At 39.7% G+C, this 22729-nt stretch overlaps 1 protein-coding gene across 1 annotated transcript in view; it reads right to left on the bottom strand.

The window, feature by feature from the left end:
* Positions 1-2668, bottom strand: part of SCGN (secretagogin, EF-hand calcium binding protein) — a 49947-nt gene extending 47279 nt beyond the window's left edge. The window contains exons 1-2 of the mRNA XM_025382958.1: positions 2196-2668; positions 1212-1282 (exon numbers count right to left, since the gene is read on the bottom strand). Coding sequence (XP_025238743.1) covers positions 1212-1282; positions 2196-2277 — 153 coding nt within the window. The 5' untranslated portion in view covers positions 2278-2668. The remainder of the gene's footprint in view (positions 1-1211; positions 1283-2195) is intronic.
* Positions 2669-22729: the final 20061 nt, after the last annotated feature.

Genomic DNA, 22729 nt, shown 5'->3' with positions numbered 1-22729 from the left:
AGAACAAAAGAGCTTTGAGAAGCAGAGAGACTGGAAAAAGAGTGGGAAAACAAAGAGACAGACAGATGGAGAAACAAATGAGAAACAGATATAAGAAAGAGACAAGAAAGATGAGCGACAGAGAGGTCAGAGAGAAAGGAAGAAACAGTGGGAGATGAGAGCCATGAAACACAGAGATGAGAAACAGAAGTGAGCAGAAAAATGACAGAGACAGACATAAAAAAGAGAGACAGAATATGAGAGGCAGACAGAAATAGAGGGGGACCAAGAGATCTGTGCGGCTGAAGGGGGCAGATGTCAGCCCCTTTGTTTCTGAACTGGCTTCCTTTGCACCCCCATCCCATACCCTTTCCATGTTCTCAACAGTGGTGAGGAGCTCCTTGTTCCCTCACTGAGCTCTCACATGAGAATGTGATGCACTTCTATTCTTCAGATAAACAGCTAAAGGATAAGGACAAATTATCTCCATCATTCATTTAAATTCAGTTGTCCCTAGAGCGTCTCCTTCTACTATGCATGCCCTGCTGGAGCTTTCATCATATCGAGCCCATCCCCAGGCTGGCCTCTGCTCATGTGTTTCTGTGTAAAATTTTTCTCTGCTTTGGTACAGAGACTTTCAAGAGTTCACTTACATCTCCCAAGGACAGATTTACCATCAGATGGACACTAGATAGATTGGCTTCCATTTATATCTGGGCTCTGGGTATGCTGGCTGTTTCCTGGTTTGTCATTCCCTGAAAAATCTGTAACCTCTTCTAATAAAATGAATAATGGAAAAATGATTTTAAATGGTTTGTAGTTTGCTATCAGAGGACTATCATACATATGAAACACCCAGAGCCTTAATGTGCTTAACATCTTTTCCAGCTTTTTGAACAAATTGGGCTACTTTATCCCCAGGTATAAATCAATTAGCAGAGACATAACCAAGGAGACATTCAAAACCAAGTTAACTGAGTCTACAGTTAAGATCTCTGAGTGGATGGCAGATGTTACACTGAAAGTCAGTGACCAGCATGTCTAATGCTACAGTTGTGCCTTTTATAAAACCTGCCTAAATCCCTCTATGTTGCTAGGAGAGGGGGAGAAATTACATACATGCAAGGAAGAAAAGAGGTCAGATGGAATTAATAGGTACAAATCAACATAAGACTTGGATGTGTGTATCTTACTAAGAGGCATACATTAAGGCTTAGTGTGCAAGTACTTACATCAGTACCCAGTTTCATCAACATGTGGAGAAAGAAAGCATCAAGTTCCTTCTCTTCTATGTAACCTTTTTCTAAATGCAAGAAAATAAACATAAATAATAGTAACATATAAAATAACACATGACAGTATTTATCTAAATATGTTTTTACTCTCACAATTTATAAAGCTTCCATCAACACTATTTTTGTTATTCCAATAACAAAGTGCCAACACCTACCTCTAGAAGATATGGGTTTGAACAGTAAACACCGTTCCAGAATAAGTGCTTTATGCTAGGGTTTATATTAGTGTTTGGGAAAAAAAGGCTATTAAGTCCATGGATTTTAATCTACGAATAAACGTGAACTTAACAATAAAATGTAACCCAGAAATTTCTGAAGCCTGGAGAAACTTAACAGGTGTAAGTATTGAATCCCAGTTTGCAGAGTTAAAACACACCTTTTAGATATTTTGTTTCTTTATTAATAAAAACAAATATTAAGTAGTTTCATTTTATTTTCAAGTAGTTTTTTGGTGGAGGAGTCGTTTTTTTTGGCGGAGGAGTCGTTTTGAAAGTTGATAAAATTTATCCTCATTTTGAGAGAGTGAAGGGTGTACAACAAAGTCACTGAGTGAAAGTGAGCCCATTTAGGGAAGGATGACTTCAAATAGCTGAGTCCCACAAGCCTTGAATGTATACAATGATATTAGTCATGATATAAACAATATATATGTATGTCTACCATATATATGGCGCGCGCACACACAAAGAGAGATTGGAAAGGGGAAAGTGGAAATTCTACCACTTAGAATTTTAACAAGGTATATAGATGTGTATCACCAGTATGCCAAACGTCTGTTAATGATACTGTATTAGGTACAATGCATTAACAACCCAGGTCGATAACTTTCCCTACAGTAAAGGGGAAACTCTAGGTCCTTTCAGTGGGCTGAGCTTAGAGCCACGTCTACACCTGAGTGTGCAAGTAGCTTGTTCTACTCACCATCCGCATCAAAGCGCTGCCAGACCTGCCAGAAGCAAGCGGCGTCCAAGCGCCCCGGAGTCGGTTCGCGGGCGCTGTCCATGGTGTTGACGACGAAGACCAGGCACCGGCGCGGAAGGACCTAGACAACTTTGGTAAGGACTCCTTCACGGAATTTCTTGACTCCCTCTCCTGCTTCTTTCGCTATCTGATTAGCTTTGAGTAACTGTTGCTGTGGAGGACGCGAGCGCTGCTGGCCGTGGTGTCGCTGAGCCGTCCCTCAGCCCTCAGCAAAAACCAGCTGCTGGAAGCCCGCCCCGCTCCTGGCGCGCTGGTCCCCGCCCCGCCCTGCGCGCTGTCCTAGCAGATCCTGTCTGTCTCTGCGCGTGGGGTATTCAGGAAGAAAGAAACTGTCTCCAGGCGTCCACGGCTCACTGCTTTTGCCCTTTAACTTGTTTGTCAGACTCAGAGAAGACATCCCTCTTACGTTTGACTCACTTTCCAAACTTGTGTCTCAAGGGGTTTTCTAGGGAGAGCTGCCTCATTTAAAGGGTTGCAGAAAGTGTCAGTGTTAGGGCCCTTTGGGCTTGAGGATTTAGAAATGTAGTGTGTGGGGAGGGTAGGTGAGAAGAGATGGTGATGGTGGTAAGTGGTTCCCTTTAAGCAAGGAGTAAGTCAACAGCAATTATTGAGTCCTGATTGTATAGGACATACACATTGCTGTACTATAATGCACTATAAGGACTTGCAACTAAATCGGGATACTGCAAGTCACTGTGATTTAAAGTAGCATCATTAGGATGCTGAGGAAAAATAAACTAAGCCGTACTCTGCCAGGAAAAGAGAGTCTGGGGGAGATGTGTCTGCCTGCAGGGTACTTAGGTAGAAGGCTTAGATGATTGTGTTTGGCTCCTAAGAGCCACATTAAGACCAAAGGATAAAAATCAGTTGGGGGAACACAGAGCTTTCTAACAATCAGGACTGTTCAAAATTGGGCGATGCTTTGTGAAAACGTGTACAAACTACACTGATACCTTTTGACTATATGTTTAGAACCTTTCATTGGATAATCTATAGAAAATGCTTGGATATTAGATAAGAAAGTTGAACCAGATGTAGATCTTCTTTACGGCACCCTGACTCTGGTTTTAGCATTCAGAATTATTTATAAAAAGCACACATACATAAGTCATCTAAACCAGAGTAGTGAAAAGAACATGACACTCATGGTCAGATAGTCCTGGGTCGGGATCCGAGTTCCATTATTTACCAGCTTTGTAACCTGCACCATTAGTTCTCATCTCCCTAAGCCTCGATTTTCTTATCTGTAAAACGAGGATTAAAACGTCTGTTTTGGAAGGTTGCTGTAAGGATCAGAACCATACATAGCAATGTCCAGTGAATTATAGATGCTATGGTGTTGTAGTTGATGAGGGGTGACTCTATTAGAGAAAACAAGTAAAGTCTAAGAGATTGTCATAGCCAAGAGGAACCTAATGGATCATGACAAAGAAATGTAATGTTTTATCCTGGACATGATGCTGGAACAGAAAAAGGCCATTAGGTAACAATTAAGAAAATTTGAATAAATATGGACTTTAGTTAATAATAATGAAAAAAAATTGTTCAGAAGAAAATAGTTCTGGGTTCGGGGCCCAGCTTTGCCTCTTACTAGTTGTGTGTGATATTGGGCAAGTTACTCAAAAGAAGCCTCACTTTCTTTGACTGTAAAATGGGAATAATAGTAGTATTTACCCTGTGTTATTATCATAAAGGTCAAATAAAAAATCACATAAACCTATTGTCACAGTATATACAGTAACATTCAGTGTAAGTTAGCTACTAAAATGATGAATCTTCCATACATACATATTTGGAAGATGACGAAGTAAACTTCAGGATTTTTGAGGAGTGTGGCCTAGCCTAAAGAAGGAAAAGCAGTATCATCACCAATGAAACAAGTGCTGGATACAAAAATTGGAGAAAAGAATATGTAGCATAGGAGGGGTTAAGGGTTCAGTATCCATAATTATCATCTGTGACTTTGGGAAATTATTGGATACAATGTCAAGCACCAGTTACAAAAAGCAATTGGTATGAACTCACCAGGGCTGATCTTGTTTTCTGATAAGTAGTGGAAAAAGATAAAACAAAGCAGATTTCAGAAGTAATAATCAAGATCTAATATGGAGGGATGGTTAAATAAATGATAGTAAATCTCTATGATGGGCTTTGCTGCATACACAAAAATCTCGATTTTGAGCTTGATGATCCAGAAAAATTCTCAAAACATAAGGTTAAGATTAAAAAGCAAGTTTCAAAAGTGTACATATATGATGACTCAATTCTGTAAAATAAAATCCATGTTTCTACACATAGAAAACATGGAAGATATACACTAATGACATTAATGATATATTTCTCTGGAGTGGTGAAGAGGGAGGCTCACAGATTATTTTAATTTTGATATTTGTAATTCTTTTGTCTTAAAACTTTAGGCAGTAGGCATATAATGCAAGCTATTGTAACTTTTTAAAGTTGTGAAAGTGAAATGTAGGGAAAGAAGAAGAAAAGTACAGCCACAAAGATTATTGTTCTCAGGACTGGAGAACAAACAGATCTTGGAACACTTTCCAGGAGCCTGTCATCTGGAGCTCTCTGGGGAGCTGCAATCTCCGCTCGATAATTTATTTCCTGTTTTCTTTGCGTCCAAATATTTATCATGGCACTAGGTAGGTAGATACTGCTTAGGTATCCTGCATTCTCTCATATAAAGGTTTCCCTTTTAGAAAATCATCCAAGCCCTTAACAGAGAAGAGAGCCAGTAGGAAGGTATTTAAGGATCGTGTATCAGGAAGGAGACACCTGTAAGACTGTCTCATTGGAAAAGTTTTCCTGCCTAAACTGGAGTGATGGAGATGGGGATGAAGGAACCAGAGGTGGTTTATCAGAGTCCCTTCCTGTCCAAAAGGAGAACTCAGTGCAAAGCAAATATTCAGCAGTTGGAATCAAGTTGAAATACATTATGCATCTTATGGATTAATTAGCACTTTCCACAGAGATTCTGATTTTAATAGTTTGGAGTAAGACCTCTACATTCATTTTTTTTTTTTAAGAGTTCCCCTAGGGATTACATTAGAACCTCTGACTAACCTTCTGTCTATAAGTTTCCTGCTGCTCATATTCTGGTCATTTTATTAATTAGGTATTGTGTCTCTGAAGGATAATCAAGAAAAGGAAAAAACTTCAAAAGAATTAACATTACTTTCTTATTAATATACTGTCTCTTCCAAGAAGAGGTTAGAATTTATACTTATATGTCATCCTGGTAAGTTTTGACAATTGATGGCTGAAACTAGCGAGCAAAATCAGTTGTTTTCCTTTTTTCCGTACTGATTTCATTTTCTCCTGCAATCATTTCCTGCTTTTCTCATTAGCATAGCTAATTGATGGTTAGTTGCACAAGAAGCGGCAGTGGTCTATAATCTGAAGCATTGCTAATTAACCCTGATGCATCTATTCAATTCTAAGCTAAAATATCTGCATCTTTTTACAAATTCAGAATGATATTTCTAACTGGAAATATAAACAGTACTCATCTTCCAATGTTGTTGAACATTCAAGCATTGTAGACACCTCACAGACTATACAGTAGACCTTAGAATTCAAAGAGACAGCCTTGGTTTAAGGCCACGTCAGTTCCAAAGGGCTATGCAAGCAGAACAAAAGAAATTGGACAGTGGTTTTCATAAGAAAATAAGAAAACACTAGAAATAGAGTTAATGTTTTAAATATATATACATTTTACTGTTTCCTTTGCAATCACATGAATAGTACAGGTAATTTAAACAATATAGCGATTTTATGGGTGGTTGTTTGGGTTAATTTGGGATTTTTGAAGAGGTAGGCTGAGTGTTAAAGTTAAAAGCCTATCACACTTAAGTGGCTCTTCAAAATTTCTTGTCCTCTCTTCCCTTCCTACCCAACAGAACATAGCATCTGGCACAGTGTCTTGCAAACAGTGGCTATTTAGTATTCTATATTACACCAATGATACCACCTTTTCTTAATGAGTTGATACACTAAATTATGAAAGAAGACATTTGTAACTTATACTAAAGCACAAAACCAGTTCTTTAAAAGCTCTACGTCTCTTAAAGTAAGTTGAAACTAAGTATTTTTCCAGCCACTTAGACAGCCATCTTCTTACAAACTTAATAATACAAATGCATAGTATAGCTTTTAAAATTTATTTTCTTCCTATTTTTCCCCTTCTGGGTCTACATTCCTAAATTACATACAGGTTTATCTCAGCACCAAGTCTGATACATAGTACTTACTAAACAAATGGTAGGCATAGCCAAATCTAGGTGTCTACACAGAATAAGGACATTACTATATTTAATTCCCAAATAGTTTGTAAATTTTGTTCATGAAATATTGATACATTAATAACCATTTCTTTTTTAACTTAAATACATGTTCACTTAATTTGCTAATTTGCAGCTTTTTAAAATACAATCATTTCAAAGCTATAAATTTCCTTCCAAGTAAGACTTAAGACACATCCTATGAGTTTTGTTTAATTATAATTTTCTTTTGATTCCTACTGTGATTTCCCTTGGCCCATGAGTTAAAATGTTCCTAAATTCTAGGCCGGGCGCGGTGGCTCATGCCTGTAATCCCAGCACTTTGGGAGGCTGAGGCAGGCGGATCACAAGGTCAGGAAATCAAGACCACGGTGAAACCCCGTCTCTACTAAAAATACAAAAAATTAGCCGGGCGCGGTGGTGGGCTCCTGTAGTCCCAGCTACTCAGAAGGCGGAGGCAGGAGAATGGCATGAACCGGGGAGGCGGAGCTTGCAGTGAGCCGAGATCATGCCACTGCACTCCAGCTTGGGCGATAGAGCAAGACTCCATCTCAAAAAAAAAAAAAAAAAGTTGCTAAATTCTAAATACACATGGTTTATGTAACTATTTTGTTATTGATTTTTAAATCTAATTGCATTGTAGGTGGAGAACGTGATCTATAGCAGCCATCTTTTGAAATTTGTTGAGGATTGCTTTATGGGCCTTTATAAAGTAAATATTTATAAATTTTTAGTGTGTGCTTGAAAAAAATATGAATTTCTCCATCTGGGGATGTAGTGTCCTATGTATGTTCATCACATCAGGTATGTTAGTTACATTGTTTAAACTTCTATATCCTTACTGATTTTTTGCCTGCTTGATTTAAAGATTATGAAGAGATATGTTTAAGTCTTCTGTTCTGTTGGTGGATCTGTCTGGTTCTTCTTGCCATTATTTGCATTTTTTTTGTTTTATGTATTTTGAGACTATGTGACTGGGTGAATATTGATTAAAAGTTATCTGTTCTTGGTGAACGGATTCCTTTTATTATTGTGTAGTGACCTTTTATCTCTTGTAAACATTTTTGCTCTATTAAAGTTTATTTTACCTAATATTATTATAGGTGCATCCACTTTCTTTTGTAGTATTTGCTTCATCTAGCTATTTTTATCCATTTACATTCATCATCTTGCCTGTTTTAGATTGTATCCATAGAATATGTAGCTATTTTTACTTACCGTAATTACTGATATATTTGGATTTACTTCATGTTATTTTTCCTGCCTTCTGTATGTTTATTTTTCCCTTCTGTCCTCTCTGCTTTTTGCTTGATAAGGTTTTTTCTTTCATTTGGTTTTTCTTATTTATTAACTTGGAAATTATACATTCATCTTCTGTTTCAGTTTTTTTAAATCCTAGAAGTATCAACATGCATACGTGACTTTTAAAGTAAAAATTAATACATTTACAGCCCTTGCACATAACGTTAAAACCTTAAGATATTTCAGAACTGTCCACCCCATTCCAACTTACATACTATTGTTATTATGTATTTTAAGTGTATTTTAAATCCACAAAATATTACCATTATTTTTTCATCTAGTAATATTTGTTTAGATTTTCCCGTATATTTGTCTTTGTTTTTGCTCATCTAATTCTTCTTGCATTTCAGAAATTCCATCTGGGATTACTGTTATTCTTCCAAAAGTGCATCCTTTAAAATCCCCTTTATTCGAGGCCTGTTGGAGGAAAAGTCATCATCTGTCTGAAAATGTCTTTACTTCACCATTGCTCTTCACAAAAAAAAACGTTGTCAGATATTGATTTTTGTGTTGACAGCTACTTTCTCTTAGAACGCTGAGATTATCTTTCCCTCAGGACCTTCTGAATTCCTTTGCTGCTGTTGACAAGTCAGCTGTTTGTCTTTATGTAATTCCCTTATAGGTCTCCGTTGTTTTGCTCTGGCTGCTGTAAGGATTTTTCTCTGTCTTTAGAGTTCTGTGGTTTTAGTACAATATGTCTAGAGATTTTTTTTTATCTTGCTTAAAATTCATGGGGCTACTTGAATCTGTGATTTGATATCTCTCATTAGCTCTAGAAAAGTCTTAGCCATTAACTCTTTAATTTCTCTCTCTCTCCACTCCTTCCCTCCCCCTAACCATCTCTCTCCGCTTTTCTCCTGGGATTCTAATTAGAAATATATAAATCCTTCTCACTCTAAGTCTCCTCCTCTTCATTACTATTCATATTTTCTGCCACTTTGTTTCTTTGTGCTGCATATTGCATAATTTTTTCAGATCCATCTTTTAATTCACTGATGCTCAGTGCAGCTGTATTTAATCAATTGTTAAAGTCATCATTTACGTTTTTAACATTGTATATTTTGTTCTTTTTTAAATATGTTTGATTATGTCTCGTAGTTTCTTCTCTCATATTTTCCATCTTTTACTGATTTGAACTGATTAAAATTAACTATTGAACATTCTACTTCTCATTTTTCCCATCTCTGAAGTCTGATTCTACTGTGTGTTATTCCTGCTAGATCTCACTAATAGTGACATATTTTCTTATGTTATTTTTATAATTTTGACTGTATACATTCATAAGTCTTGGAACTATATCTATGGGAATACTTTAAAGCCTAGGCTGAATTTCTCCAGAGAGGATTTGCATTAGCTTATACCAGATGTCTATGGCATTATCTGCCCAAGGCAACTTTAAACCAAATTCATAGACTGAGGTTTTTTTGTTTTGTTTTGTTTAACACCCAGTTAGAATGAATTCAGGCAGCAAATATGTATGAGGGCCAATTTGTGGTTAGAAATTCTTATGTTAGGTGATTTTTCTCTTCCATCTGCACTGCAGTTTGGAATAGATATTTTTTAATGAAGTCACTTGGGCTTTATTATTTCTAGATTTCACTAACATTGATAGGACTCCTCCTTAGGCTTTGTCTCTTGATGCTGTGAAATTTGAAGGACAAATTCACCTGATTTGCTAAATATTTTCAAAGCAGAAACTAGATCCAGCCTACACTTACCTCTCTGCATTTCTATTTTCACTTAGCTGAGACCCTTAATACCTTTTACCAAATGGTCCGTGCATCAGAGCATTTTTGAGTTTGAAAATAGTCTATCAAACATTTTCAGTGTTTCTTCAGTGACTGGGTGTGATGGTCAATACTGAGTGTCAACTTGATTGGATCGAAGAATGCAAAGTATTGATCCTGGATGTGTCTATGAGGGTATTGCCAGAGGAGATTAACATTTGAGTCAGTGGGCTAGGAAAGGCAGACCCACCATTAATCTGGGTGGGCACCATCTAATCAGCTGCCAGTGCGGCCACAATATAAAAATAGGCAGAAAAATGTGAACAGGCTAGATTGGCTTAGCCTCCCAGTTTACATCTTTCTCCTGTGCTGGAAGGTTCCTGCCCTCAAACATCGGACTCCAAGTTCTTCAGCTTTGGGACTCAGACTGGCTTCCTTGCTCCTCAGCTTGCAGACAATTGTGAGACATGATATTGTGAGTTAATACTACTTAATAAACTCCCCTTTATATATATGTGTGTGTGTATATATATGTATACACATATAATACAGTGGGTGAGTCAGCATACTTCATCCACCACATTGTTAGAGGTCACTGAGTTCTTAATGTCAAGACTCCTTGTAAAAATTTCAGTTTTTCTCCGTAGATGCTAAATTAAAAAGTGTGAAACTTTATTTTTTGTAAATCTCAATCATTATAGTGATGAACAGGTTTGGCGTGGCTTCTTTCCTTCTCTCTCTCTTTCTTTCTTTCTTTCTTTCTTTGTCTTTTCTTTCTTTCCTTCTTTCTTTTTCTTTCTTTCTCTCTTTCTTTCATCCTTCTGTCTTTTTTGGTCTTTCTGTCCTTTCCTTTCTTTTTTCAACTCTGTCAAGTTCTTCTATCCGTGGTATTCTTTTTGAGAATAGAGTAGATGCCTGAGGCTAAAGACATGACAAAGGAGAAGAAAGTGATTTATAAAATTTGCTTGTCAAATGAAAGTGTTTTATCTTTGTCAGTCTTGGAATTTCAGAGATATTATCATTACAAGCTGAAACATTTTCTGCAAACCTTTGAAGACTCAAATAAAGCCAGCTGGTGAATTACAATGCAGGATGGAATAAGTACAAATTTACCAGGTAATCTGGATTTAATTAGCTACTTGGCTTCTGCTAATTACAAACCTCCCCCACAACCCCACTAGGAAGGAGCTGCCCACAGTTAAGTCCTCTGAATGCGTAAAGGTGGAGAGAGTTGGACTGACAGCAACTGTCATGCTAAATTCAGATGATCCACCTAAAACTTCCATCACTAGATCTGGAAAGGATTTTTTCTTTTTCTCTTTTTTTTTTTTTTTTGAGACGGAATCTCGCTTTGTCGCCCAGGCTGGAGTGCAATGGCACGATCTCAGCTCACTGCAGTCTCTGCTTCCTGGGTTCATGCCATTCTCCTGCCTCAGCCTCCTGAGTAGTTGGGACTACAGGCGTCCGCCACCATGCCCGGCTAATTTTTTTTTTTTTTTTGTATTTTTAGTAGAAACGGGGTTTCACCGTGTTAGCCAGGATGGTCTCGATCTCCTGACCTCATGATCCGCTTGCCTCAGCCTCCCAAAGTGCTGGGATTACAGGTGTGATCCACCACGCCCATCCTGGAAAAGATGTTTTACAGCATTGAATTCAGTGTTTTCCAAACCTTCCCTGCTCATAGTCTAATTTGGGTTAAGGGTAGTCTAATTTGGGTTAGGGGTGCTCATACAATATAAAGATTCCGATTTGCTATCCAAGATCTGATGGATTAATATTCCTAGAGCAAGGGCCTGGAATCTGTATTTTAAAAAGCCATCTAGGAGATTTTAATCATCTATAATATTTGGGAAACACTGATCTAGCATTGTTGAGAAAAACAAGACCCAGAGAGATGGGATGCCTAAGGTCACCCAGGCTTCCCGACTAGCTGTCTTGTATCCTTTTCTTGACATCTATGGAAGGTTGTGAGGAAGGATAAAACTGACTTGTATCATCTGCTTCCAATTGCCCAGTCATGGCAGTGGGCACATGCGAGCACTTGGACAAGTTAAGAGAGCACCAAACACATATGCGTTAGGGATTGTACCTTCCCTAATCATGAAGGATCTTTTAAGGATCCTTATGAAAGATCCTATGGAGGATCTTTTAAGGATCCTTATGAAAGATCCTATGGAGGATCTTTTTAAGGATTAAGCAGAACAAACTACTCCATTCTTCAAATCCTAGTGGTTGAGAGTGAAGGTCAACAGGATTTCACTGGGTTGCTTGTTTTCTTTCAGTTTCTACCTCATTCAAACTGGAAGTCCTTCGCACACAAAGCCTTGCCTAGTATGATATCTGCTGATGCACATTTAAATGCCAGCCAAGGCCTATGCTTGGTAACTGGAGTTTTCTACGTAGAGAAAGGTGAGTGGCTTTAGGGCATGGTATTGTCTGTATGCCTATTAATGTCTAGAGCCAACAGTAAGTGCCCAGGAGGGGTTCAAGTTTTCTGCTTGGGACTGAAGAGGACACTTCCAAGGAAAGAAAAAAGTTGGGGCATACACAGGAGGGCTCTAGCATTCTGACCTTTTGTGTCTGTTTTAAACTGGTATTTTCCCAAGAATGAATGCATTTGTGTGAAGCATGCCAAGAGTTGAGCCTCTTTTCAGAGAAAGGTTAATATTTTTCTAGGTGCCTACCCAAACTTTCATGGGAGAGTCCAACTTAATAAATTCCTCAGATAAACAGAACAAACAAGGGTTCACTTGTTTCCTGGGGATAGCTGCCCCTATGTTGAACAGAATGCATTTCATGAGGCTATAAGCAACTGCTGAGATGTTTGCATTTTCAGAAAGCTCAGAGATTCATCAATATTTACCTGGAGAGATTTCAAGTTGTTTTGCTGACATTATGTGGACTAATATTTCCTTGATAGAAATTTGGCAAATCCAGTTGCCAAATACCTCTATGCTAAATTTAAAAGGAATGGCAGAGTAACCCATGGGTAACAGTTTCATTCCAAGCATGAACTTGTTTTGTATCTAAAAGCCAAGCTCTTTGGGCCTTCTATTCAGACATAGACAGAAGGAAATACAGCACAGGACTTAAAGAGGGTACGATCTTAGAAGGAGCTCATGTTTCCAGCTTCTTCCCCTGTTTGTTTTAGGGAATTCATTAAATAACACCCCCTTTTCCCCAATTGAGATATACAACACAGAGCTAGGTGAAAAATCAAAATACTAGCTTTATCACTAATAAAAGCTAGAAAAGAGGATATGGCTAATATGTGAGCATCATAGGCTTCCTAATATTTTCTGATTTCCAAACAAAATGTACCCACAAGCCACAGGAAGAGCTAAGCAGCCACAGGCATCTCCATCATAGGAAGAGGCTAAGCTTATCATGTGGTACAGAAGAGGCCAGAGTGCACCTCGGGATAGGCAGAGCTATAGAGTCAGCATACTCATCCCCTCACAATTCATATGTTGAAGTTCTAACCCCCAATATGGCTGTAGTTGGAGACAGGGCCTTTAGGGAGGTAATTAAGATTAAATGATGTCATAAGGATGGGGCCCTAATCTGATGGGGTTGGTGTCCCTATAGGAAGAGGAGGCAAGAACAGAGATTGAGTCCTCTCCCTGTGTGCATAGATGGAAGGTTATGTAAGCTCACAGCGGGAATGTGGCTGTCTTCAAGTCAGGAAACGAGGTCTCACCAGAAACCAACCATGATGGCATCTTGATCATTTTAGCCTCCAGAACTGTGAGAAAATCAATTTCTGTTGATTAAGCCACCCAGTCTGTGGTATTTTGCTGTGGCAGCCCAAGCAGACTAATATAGCCCCTTTTTCTAAATTCACCAATTTATAAAATCACTAAATTCACCAGTGAGAAGGTGAGAGGAGACACATGTGCATCTGAAGAAAAATGGCAATTATTTAGTCCAGATTTCTCCTTTTGGGGTATGGAATGGAAATAGCATCCCTTTTGTGGAAATTTGAGGAGAGGAGAACAAGCATTCCTCCTTAACATGCTCCCCATGGGAATGCTGCCTCTAATTATTTCTGACAGTGGTGTGTCCAGCCTCTGACCCAAATACCAAGGAAAAAGTCCGCTCCTCCTGAGGCATCCCACTCCATCTTTGGAGAGCTCTGACTCAGGGAAAATTGCCTTCAATAAAATCTACGCCCTGCAGTGCTCCAACGTAAGCCACAGAGATTTGGCTGAAGCTTCCCTCACTTCACAGATTTACAGACATTTAAGGATACCTGTCTTTTATCTCCTTATTCTTCCTTTTCTTGAGTTAAACACACATGGGTCTCTTAATAGCACCAAGTGGTCCCCAGGACACTCTAGTGGGTTTCTAGCCATTAGGTCCTTCTGCTGGGGACCTTCAGTCAATACTCTAGCTCAGTCTGATTGGACAGGGATGGGGAGAGTTCTTTGTGCTACTTAGTTACTACACAAACATTGAGGCGAGACTCAGGTGTACTTGCAGCCCCAGACCGGCCGAGTAGTTTCCTTCCATGCTCTGAACGTAGAGCCCTGTATTCACTGGTGCCCAGCTTAGGGCTCACAGGGCCCTGGCCAAGTGTTTCAGGTAAGTAAATATTTGGTCTGTTATTCACCTCTTAGTGAATGTTCTGCCATACTATTGAGAGCCCACAGAGAGTTGTCATTGGCCATAATCTCCAGGTCTCTGACCACCAAGTCACCCTACTCTATTACTGTGCGCTTCTTTTTTAAACCTAAATGTAAGACTTTGGTTTTGTTCTGAATACGTTTTAGCACTTTGGTTCCAGTCTGATTATAGCCCTTTCTTTCAAAGTCCCAGCCTCAAATTCCCCTCACCTCCACTTTCTTATTCCATCCTCCTGCCTCCTGTCAACAGAGGATCTATTCCTAATATTTCACATTGGGTGTGATGTGGGCACTAAACAATCAGAAAGGACACTAACACAGTGCAGGGGACTAAGGGAGGTGCCCGGGCCCCCTGCTGTACCAGGCTTTATTCCTTTAAGGGGGGTGGGGCTGGTGTCTAGATTACAGAAAGATCTAAGGGGTCCTAATGGAGAGGCTGAGTTTGCTCGGCTGGTAGGGGAGGCAGCCTGCAGGTGTTCTGGACAGTGGTTATTACCAATTGGTAAGGAACCACATCATATTATATCAACTGTTGTGGGAACAGCTGATGGATCTTTTAAATTTGAGTTCTTCCTAGACTGAGGCAGCATGACCCTAATGCTCCTGGCAGAGAAATGGAGTTCAGAACCGTGACTTGCTCACAGTCCACAGGCAGAGAGTGGCAGACTCAGGATCCTAACTCTGATCTCCAGCTTCCACGCTCCTGCCTGTGGCCAAGTTCCCATGATTTGCCAGTGAATATGACCAGGCAAGATGAAGTATAAGAGAAGTAACAGAAAATGAGCAAAAAATATTTTTCCCAGAAGCCAGACACAAAGACACCTACTATATGATTACAATGTATATGAAATTTCTAAAAAAGGCAAAACTCCACAGACAGAAAGGAGATCCATGGTCATGTCAGGGATATCTACTTTTTTGACAAAAAACAGGCAGGATGGAACTTTTTGGGTGATGGAAGTGTTAAAAAAAAAAAACTGGATGGTGGTGCTTGCAAATCAGATGAATTTACTAAAATTCATCAAACTATATTTAAAGTGGGTGAATATTATATTATATAAACTCTACCTCAGTAAAGCTGTTGACAAGGATTTTTTTAAAAAACAGGCCTGGTGCAGTGGCTCACACCTATAATCCCAGCACTTTGGGAAGCCGAGGTGGGTGGATTGCTTAAGGTCAGGAGTTCGAGACCAGCCTGGCCAACGTGGTGAAACCCTGTCTCTACTAAAATACAAAAATTAGCCAGGTGTGGTAGTGGGTGCTTGTAATCCCAGCTATTAGGGAGGCTGAGGCAGGAGAATTGCTTGAACCCAGAAGGCAGAGGTTGCAGTGAGCCGACATCGTGCCACTGCACTCCAGCCTGGGCGACAGAGAGAGACTCCATGTCAAACAAACAAACAAACAAATAAAATTTTAAAAATAAAAAAAGAAGGAAAGCATTTGCCAGCATGAATTCTACTCCATTCTATTAGTACATATTGTTTCACAGTTCTCTAAGCACAGAAGTTGGGCACTTTAGGGTTGGTGTTAACTCTTTCTCACAAGTGATCTCAGTTTATAGAGCCATTTTAAATGGCCAGTTTATTTCTAGCTGGTCCATAAGAAAAGAATTGGCCCCCTGAAATCCCTTAGGACAGTGGTAACTCACATTATACTCATTCAAGAAGTCAATGAGGTTCAATAGTCTAAATTTTTACTGATAGCCCACCCAGTGACAGGCACCTTTCAGGGGCAGTCTGGGACAGCTGCTGACAGCAGATAGTTGGCACTAAACTGAAAATAGAAGACTTGAGGTTTGTGGCCTGGGAGCCAGAGTTTTAAGGAATAGTAACCAAGAGAAGCAAACATAGTGCATATGACTTACTAATTAGTAAATGATCTGCAAAGACATTCTTTTTATTTAACATAATATGTTTTCAATGATTTTTTGACAATAAACAGCATGTAATACAAGTGAAGATTCAAATAAAAAACCCAGATCCAAGTTAATTAAAGTTAATTACTTAAAATGATAAAGCTTCCTGTTTTGAAACAGCAAACATTGAAATTTTTTCTTGCTTACAGGATGACTTAAAGCTCATTTTCAGGTCTGGCTCCTTATTGCCAGACATTTCTCTCCTCAACACCATGTGTGTCTTGCTCTCTGTTCCATCTATGGCTCCCTTCCAACAAAGCCTGCCTGGTATCTGCCTCAGAGTTTGCCCAAAAGAAACTTGGCACCGAGGTATGTCCCATCTCTTCACCCGAACTGCAGCTTCTATGCAGTGGTCTCTTCCATTATTGATTGCTGGATAACACAGCGTAGAGAACAGCAGTCATTTACTTGCTCACAAGGCTGTAATTTGGCCCAGACTCAGCAGGGGAGGCTTATTGCTGCTGCTTGTGGCATCACTTTGATTGGGCCTAAATGGCCTTGGGAGAATGGCCTCCCTCACCTGGCTCGCAGGTGGTGCTGTCTGTCAGCCAGGAGCTCAGCTGGAGCTGTCCAGCAAAATGGCCCAGTTCCCCTCCATGTGGCTCACCTGGGATTCTCATAGCATGGTAGCTGGATTCTGACAGATTCTTTGCTTGACCAAACTTTTGACAGGCTCCTAAAACTTCTCCTAGGCTCATCTATACACTTTTTGTAAAATTCACTTTTAGCAAGAGCCTTGCTAAGTCAGTTTAGCAAGACCGTCCCTTACTCCTTTCTGGATATCTGATCACTCTCAGTATCTGACTGGTTCTTCAGCCTTCACCATCCCTCAGATAATGTCTGATCATCCTGGCCTGCCTTCAGCAAGGAATCCTGTTAGGTCAAGTTAGTCAGAATCTTCCTTAGCCCCTTATGTCTTAGTTTAGTAAATTTTTATTCTCTGACATCATCTTGCTCCTTGGAATTCAGAGTTGAGCCCAATCTCTTCCCCACAGCAAAATTCTATTACAGTGCTTCCTATACCTATAGAGCACACCCCCTCCATAAAGTCTATAAAGTCTTTCCTACCATGCCTTAAGTGTTATTTAATATTGTTTTAATATTTAATATTTCCAAGCCGAAGCATTCTAAGAGACAAATACGGAGGCTGTAGATAGGCCCACCCTCATAAATTGCACCACATCACTATTGCCACATTCCATTGATCAAAACAGGTTGCAAGGCCAACCCAGACTGCCTTTCAAAGCAAGGCATTGTAAAGAATTTTCAGCTACCTTTCCTCCACTGCAATATTTCTGACTCTAAAAAAATACCTGTTCTTTTAAAATAGATTTCTTTTTTTTTTTTGTCTTGTGGATTCTTTTTTCTTTTTTAATATTTACTTATTTTTAACATATTTATTTTAAGTACCATTCAGAATGCTTTATTATCACTGGCAGGAGGGTTTCCTTGTTGCTTTATAATCTTTGTTTGTGACTTCATCTTCATGAGAATCTTATGCCTGTCGCTTTGTTCATAGAGGCAGTCCCATATTGTGGATAAATCTCCAGTCCAAGGAGAAAGTTTTTTTACTGTACGCATACATGGATAGAACAATCTCTTTCTGGCTCCTAGATTTTTGGTGTTAGGTGTTAGGATGGGAGGGAGGGCTTCCCACATCTGCTCAGTTCATCATCTTAATTTGAAGTTCCCATGATAATCTCTTCTCAATGACAAATTTAAATCTCTCTTTTACTAGCTTGCCTCTGCCAGTATTTGCAGTTTCTTCCCAGATTTAAAATCATACCTAAACACTGTAGTGATTAATTTGAAAAGTTAGTAGTGATTTGTTCACAGGTAGGAAGAAAGTCACTCCACTAGGATGAGGAAAATAGTAACACTATGCACTTAAATAATGAGGTGACCAGTTTCTGTAATATAAGTTGCAAATATTTTTCCCAGTTTGTCACTTATATTTTAACTATCTTTATGACCATATTTTAAAATGTTCATGTATTAAGAGTTGGAATTATTAAAATGTTCTTTTCTGGCTTCTGGTTTTGTAAGAAAAGAAGGTTTTGATCATTTTAATTATTCTCATCAGTGTCTTAGCTATCGGACCAGCTTCCCATTTACTCACTGTATAGCACTGTGATCTTATTACTTTGTAAAATTGTTGTCATGGTTTTTTCCTATATTATGTGATATAAGTGAGGGTTATGATGCATTTCCCGAGCATGGGCACCATAAGAACATACTGTTTTCCCTAAAAAAGAACCAAAGCATGAAAACAGAAATACCACTATCATGGAACTTCAACTAACTAATGATACACTCATCTTCCCATGTTCCTTTTGATTTATTCTTCAGTCTCCATTTTCTGCATACTCCTCATCAGACAGACTGCTGGGGAGGCCAGAGGCAGCTTCTGCTGAAAGTCTCTCTTGGATGCTTGCTGCTGCCCCAGAGGAAGAGGGTGCAGTCTGCTTTGTCCAGACCTTAGGCTAAAGGTCAGCAGTGGCCTTTTTCACTCAAATGTGGACGAGCATGAGTCACCAGGATCAGGGGACCCATGGATTAAGAGCCAAAGGTCCCTAGAAACAAGTACCTTTTATTGCCTACCATTGTTCTCTAAGCTTAACTCCCTCTGGAACTTATCAAGGGAATCAGCAGTGGACTCAAAGACCTTAACTGGTTCAGGCCTATTGCAGTCACATAATGGCCCCTATGGCTGATTTTTTCAGGAATCATTTGTTGAAAAAAACAGGAATACATTTAAACTAGTTTAGGTAAAAAGGGTTTATTGTATACATGGGACAGTCACAGATACGGAGCACAAGCAAGGCTGATGTGTCTCACGGGGAAGGTTGTCCGGCCCTTTCTGCCCTTTCTTTGAAATGCTTGGTTCTTTTCTGCTTCTCCTGGCAGTCGCTCCTTCATGCTCTCTCTCTCTCTCACTTCCATGTCCCTGAGCGCAGTTTCTTCTGTTCTGAGGGCACACCACAGCCCTCCTGCCTCCAAATGGTGGTCTCAACCTCCAAGTCTCTGTAAACTTCTTGCTCTGGGGTTGGAAAGCTTTGTCTGTAAAGAGTCAGATAGTAAATATTTTATGCTTCCTGGATCCATAAAATATCTGCTGCGACTATCAACAGTCACAGACTTTATTAAACTAGCAAGCATTGCCAGATTTGGCCAATGGGCAATAGTTTGCCAGCCCCTGAACTAGCTCTTCTCAACTTTTCCAAATTATCTGGAGAAGGAACCTGACTGATCCCCTGTGGGTCAGATGTTCATGCCAGTCATTTAGGGGAGAAGGTTTAGAATTGCCCCTTTGGCCTATGGGCTGGGAGGAAAGATGGACTTTTCCAGCAGAGTGGCTCAATTTTGCTGTCTGAATGGGAGCAGAGAGAGTGTGCATGGCTCATTTCCAGGCTTCAATATGAGTGTGGATGAGAAAAATGTCCTAAATACTGGGGCATGCTGGGTCTACATTAAGCTATATATACATATACATAAATATATATATATATACACACACACACATATACAATCTAAGCAGTCCCAATTCAGAATGCTCAGATCCCTATAGTTGTGGCCTAAACCCAAGCTTTTCCATGTTTGCAGATGGTCAACAGAGCTACAGGGACCTTCAGCTGGCTGCATAGGTCAAAGAATGGAGTCTCTGGTGCAAGAATAGAGTTTTTTGACTGAATTGTTTTCATGCATCACACACTTAGATGTAACCTAAAAAAACCTTTTATATCTTCCACTTTAATAACATATCCATGTATTGAGTACAAGGAGTATGTTTGCCACAACTCTGACCCTTGGATCCTGTGTCATCTGTACAGGATGGAGAATGGAAGGAACTGAGGCTCAGAATGTGCTTGGTGTGTTACTTCGTTGGTAATCAAAAGTAGTACACTTACATATTGACACATCAAAATGTTCTTTTTGTACATTGCTGCAGGTTAAGAAAGACACAGCAGGACCTGTACAGAGTCAGAGAAGGGAAAAGCAAGTATAGTCTGAGAAGGGAGGACTTCCACTCCTAAATATATTGCGAAAACCTACTCATCATCTGCTGGGTGGACAGAGCCTGGTTTGTATCCCAGGAAGGGACATGGGAACCATGATGCTGTCACCAAATCAGGTATCCCACAAAGAATGATCAGAGGAGGTCTTTGGAAGCTGAGAGGATATAGATGAATTTTAGGGAAGATTAACATCTCCTGTCTACACAATGGGAAGAAGTTAGCAGAGGTCTTTTACCTGGAAGAGCTGTACTGGCCAGCAAGTGAAGTGACTATGCTCTCTTCCCAATTCAAGTTCAATAGTTATTTATCTATGCAAGGCACTGAGAAGATGCAAAATCAAGTGGCTAGAGAAACAGAACCACATTTGCTGAGTACATACAGTGTGCTGGATGTTCCTCACGTTACCTTGTGAATCCTCCAAACGGTCTTGAGATGTAGATATTAATTTTCCTGTTTTTAGAGATGAGCCAATTGGGACTCAGAGCGTTTAAGTAACTTCCTCAAAATTACTGTCAGTATGTAGCAGAGTGAGAGCTCAATCTTTGGTCTTTCTGAAGTCAAAGCTTGTTTTCTTTCTGCTAAAGTAGCCGTTTTCAGTCCCGTCAGACCCAAGGCCCCTTTTTATGACAAATATCTTGTAAGGTCTTCTTTACTACCCTGAAAAAAATCATTGATTTTTTTTCTTTCTTTTTTTTTTTTTTTTTTTTTTTTTTTTTTTTTGAGATGGAGTCTCACTATGTCGCCCGGGCTGGACTGCAGTGGCATGATCTTGGTTCACTGAAACCTCTCCCTCCCAGGTTCAAGCGATTCTTCTGCCTTAACCTCCCGAGTTGCTGGGACTACAGTTGCGTACCACCACACCTGGCTAGTTTTTGTATTTTTAATAGAGACAGGGTTTCACTATGTTGGCCAGCCTGGTCTTGACCTCTTGATCTGACCTCATGATCTGCCCTCCTCGGCCTCCCAAAGTGCTTGTATAACAGGCGTGAGCCATCACGCCCGGCCTGAAAACTAATCTTACGTAAGTACTTGGGTTTTTGTTTGTTTATTTGTTTTGTTTTGTTTTTCTGAGACAGGGTCTCACTCTGTTGGCCAGGCTGGAGTGTAGTGGCAAGATCATGGCTAACTGTAGCCTCAACTTCCTGGGCTCAAGCAATCCTCCCACCTCAGCCTTCCAAGTAGCTGAGACTACAGCTGCACACCACCATGCCTGGCTAATTTTTATTTTTTCTGGAAATGGGATTTTGCCATGTTGTCCAGGCTGGTCTCAAACTTCTGAGCTCAAGTGATCCTCCCACCTTGGTCTCCCAAAGTACTGAGATTACAGGCATGAGCCACTCTACCTGGCCTAGTACTTGCTTTTCTTAAAAAAGCAATAATATCTACATAAAAACTTGTACACAAATGTTTGTAGTGGCATTACTCATAATAGCTAAAAAGTGGAAACGCCCAAACATTATCAACTGGATGATGGATACATATAGTCTATTCATACAGTGGAATATTATTCAGCAATAAAAATGAATGAAATATTGATACATGCTACAACATAGAAGACTCTTGAAAACATTATGTTGAGTGAATGAAACCAGTCACAAAGAACAATATACCGTGTGGTTCAATTTATATGAAATATCCAGAACAGGCAGACCCATAGAGATGGAAAGTAGACTAGTTGTTGCCTAGAGCTGGGGGATGGAGGGACAGGGGGTGAAATCAAAGGAGAGCAGGATTTTTTTTTTTTTTTTTTTGAGATGAAGTCTCACTCTTGTTCCCCAGGCTGGAGTGCAATGGCATGATCTCAGCTCACTGCAACCTCCGCCTCCTGGGTTCAAGCAATTCTCCTGCCTCAGCCTCCCAAGTAGCTGGGGTTACAGTCACCTGCCACCAAGCCCGGCTAATTTTTGTATTTTTAGTAGAGATGGGGTTTCACCACGTTGGCCAGGCTGGTCTTGAACTCCTGACCTCAGGTGATCTGCCCACCTCGGCCCCCCAAAGTGTTGGGATACAGGTGTGAGCCACTGTGCCCGGCCGAGCAGGATTTTTTTGAAGGGTATAATGAAAGTATTCTAAAACTGATTGTGGTAATGGATGCACAACCGTGACTATACTAAAAACCATTGAGTTGCATACTTTAAGTGGGTAAATTGTATGGTGTGTGAATTATATCTCAATAAAGTACTTTTTAAAAAACAATAAAATAATGTCTTGGCTGTAATGTAAATGAAACTAATTCATAATAAAACAACATAAACTATAACATGTAACAACATGCACAGCTACACCAGAAGACATGATCAAGTAGTCAGGGGCTTCAGCCTGTGTAGAATCCCCATAAATGTGACATTTACAAAATACAGACTGAATTGGTGTTTCATGTTGGTCAGTCAACTGTCATGAGCAATATTGCCATTCATGAAGTGATTTTCCAAAATGATGAGCGATCCTTGGGCAGGCAAACAATTTGCTTGAGTAAGTATGCAGCTTTCTCTCTTTCCTGCCCCCCAACTCAAGGTTTGTCTGGGTAGTTCACTCTAGAACTACTTGCCTCCCCTGAGGGTGTTGTGGGCTAGAGAAAACTTTAACCTGGCTAAAACCAT

The sequence above is a fragment of the Theropithecus gelada genome, chromosome 4, assembly GCF_003255815.1.
Source record: "Theropithecus gelada isolate Dixy chromosome 4, Tgel_1.0, whole genome shotgun sequence".
Classification (NCBI taxonomy): domain Eukaryota; kingdom Metazoa; phylum Chordata; class Mammalia; order Primates; family Cercopithecidae; genus Theropithecus; species Theropithecus gelada.
The sequence above is the reverse complement of the archived record's forward strand: the minus strand, read 5'-3'. Positions and strand labels throughout refer to the sequence as shown.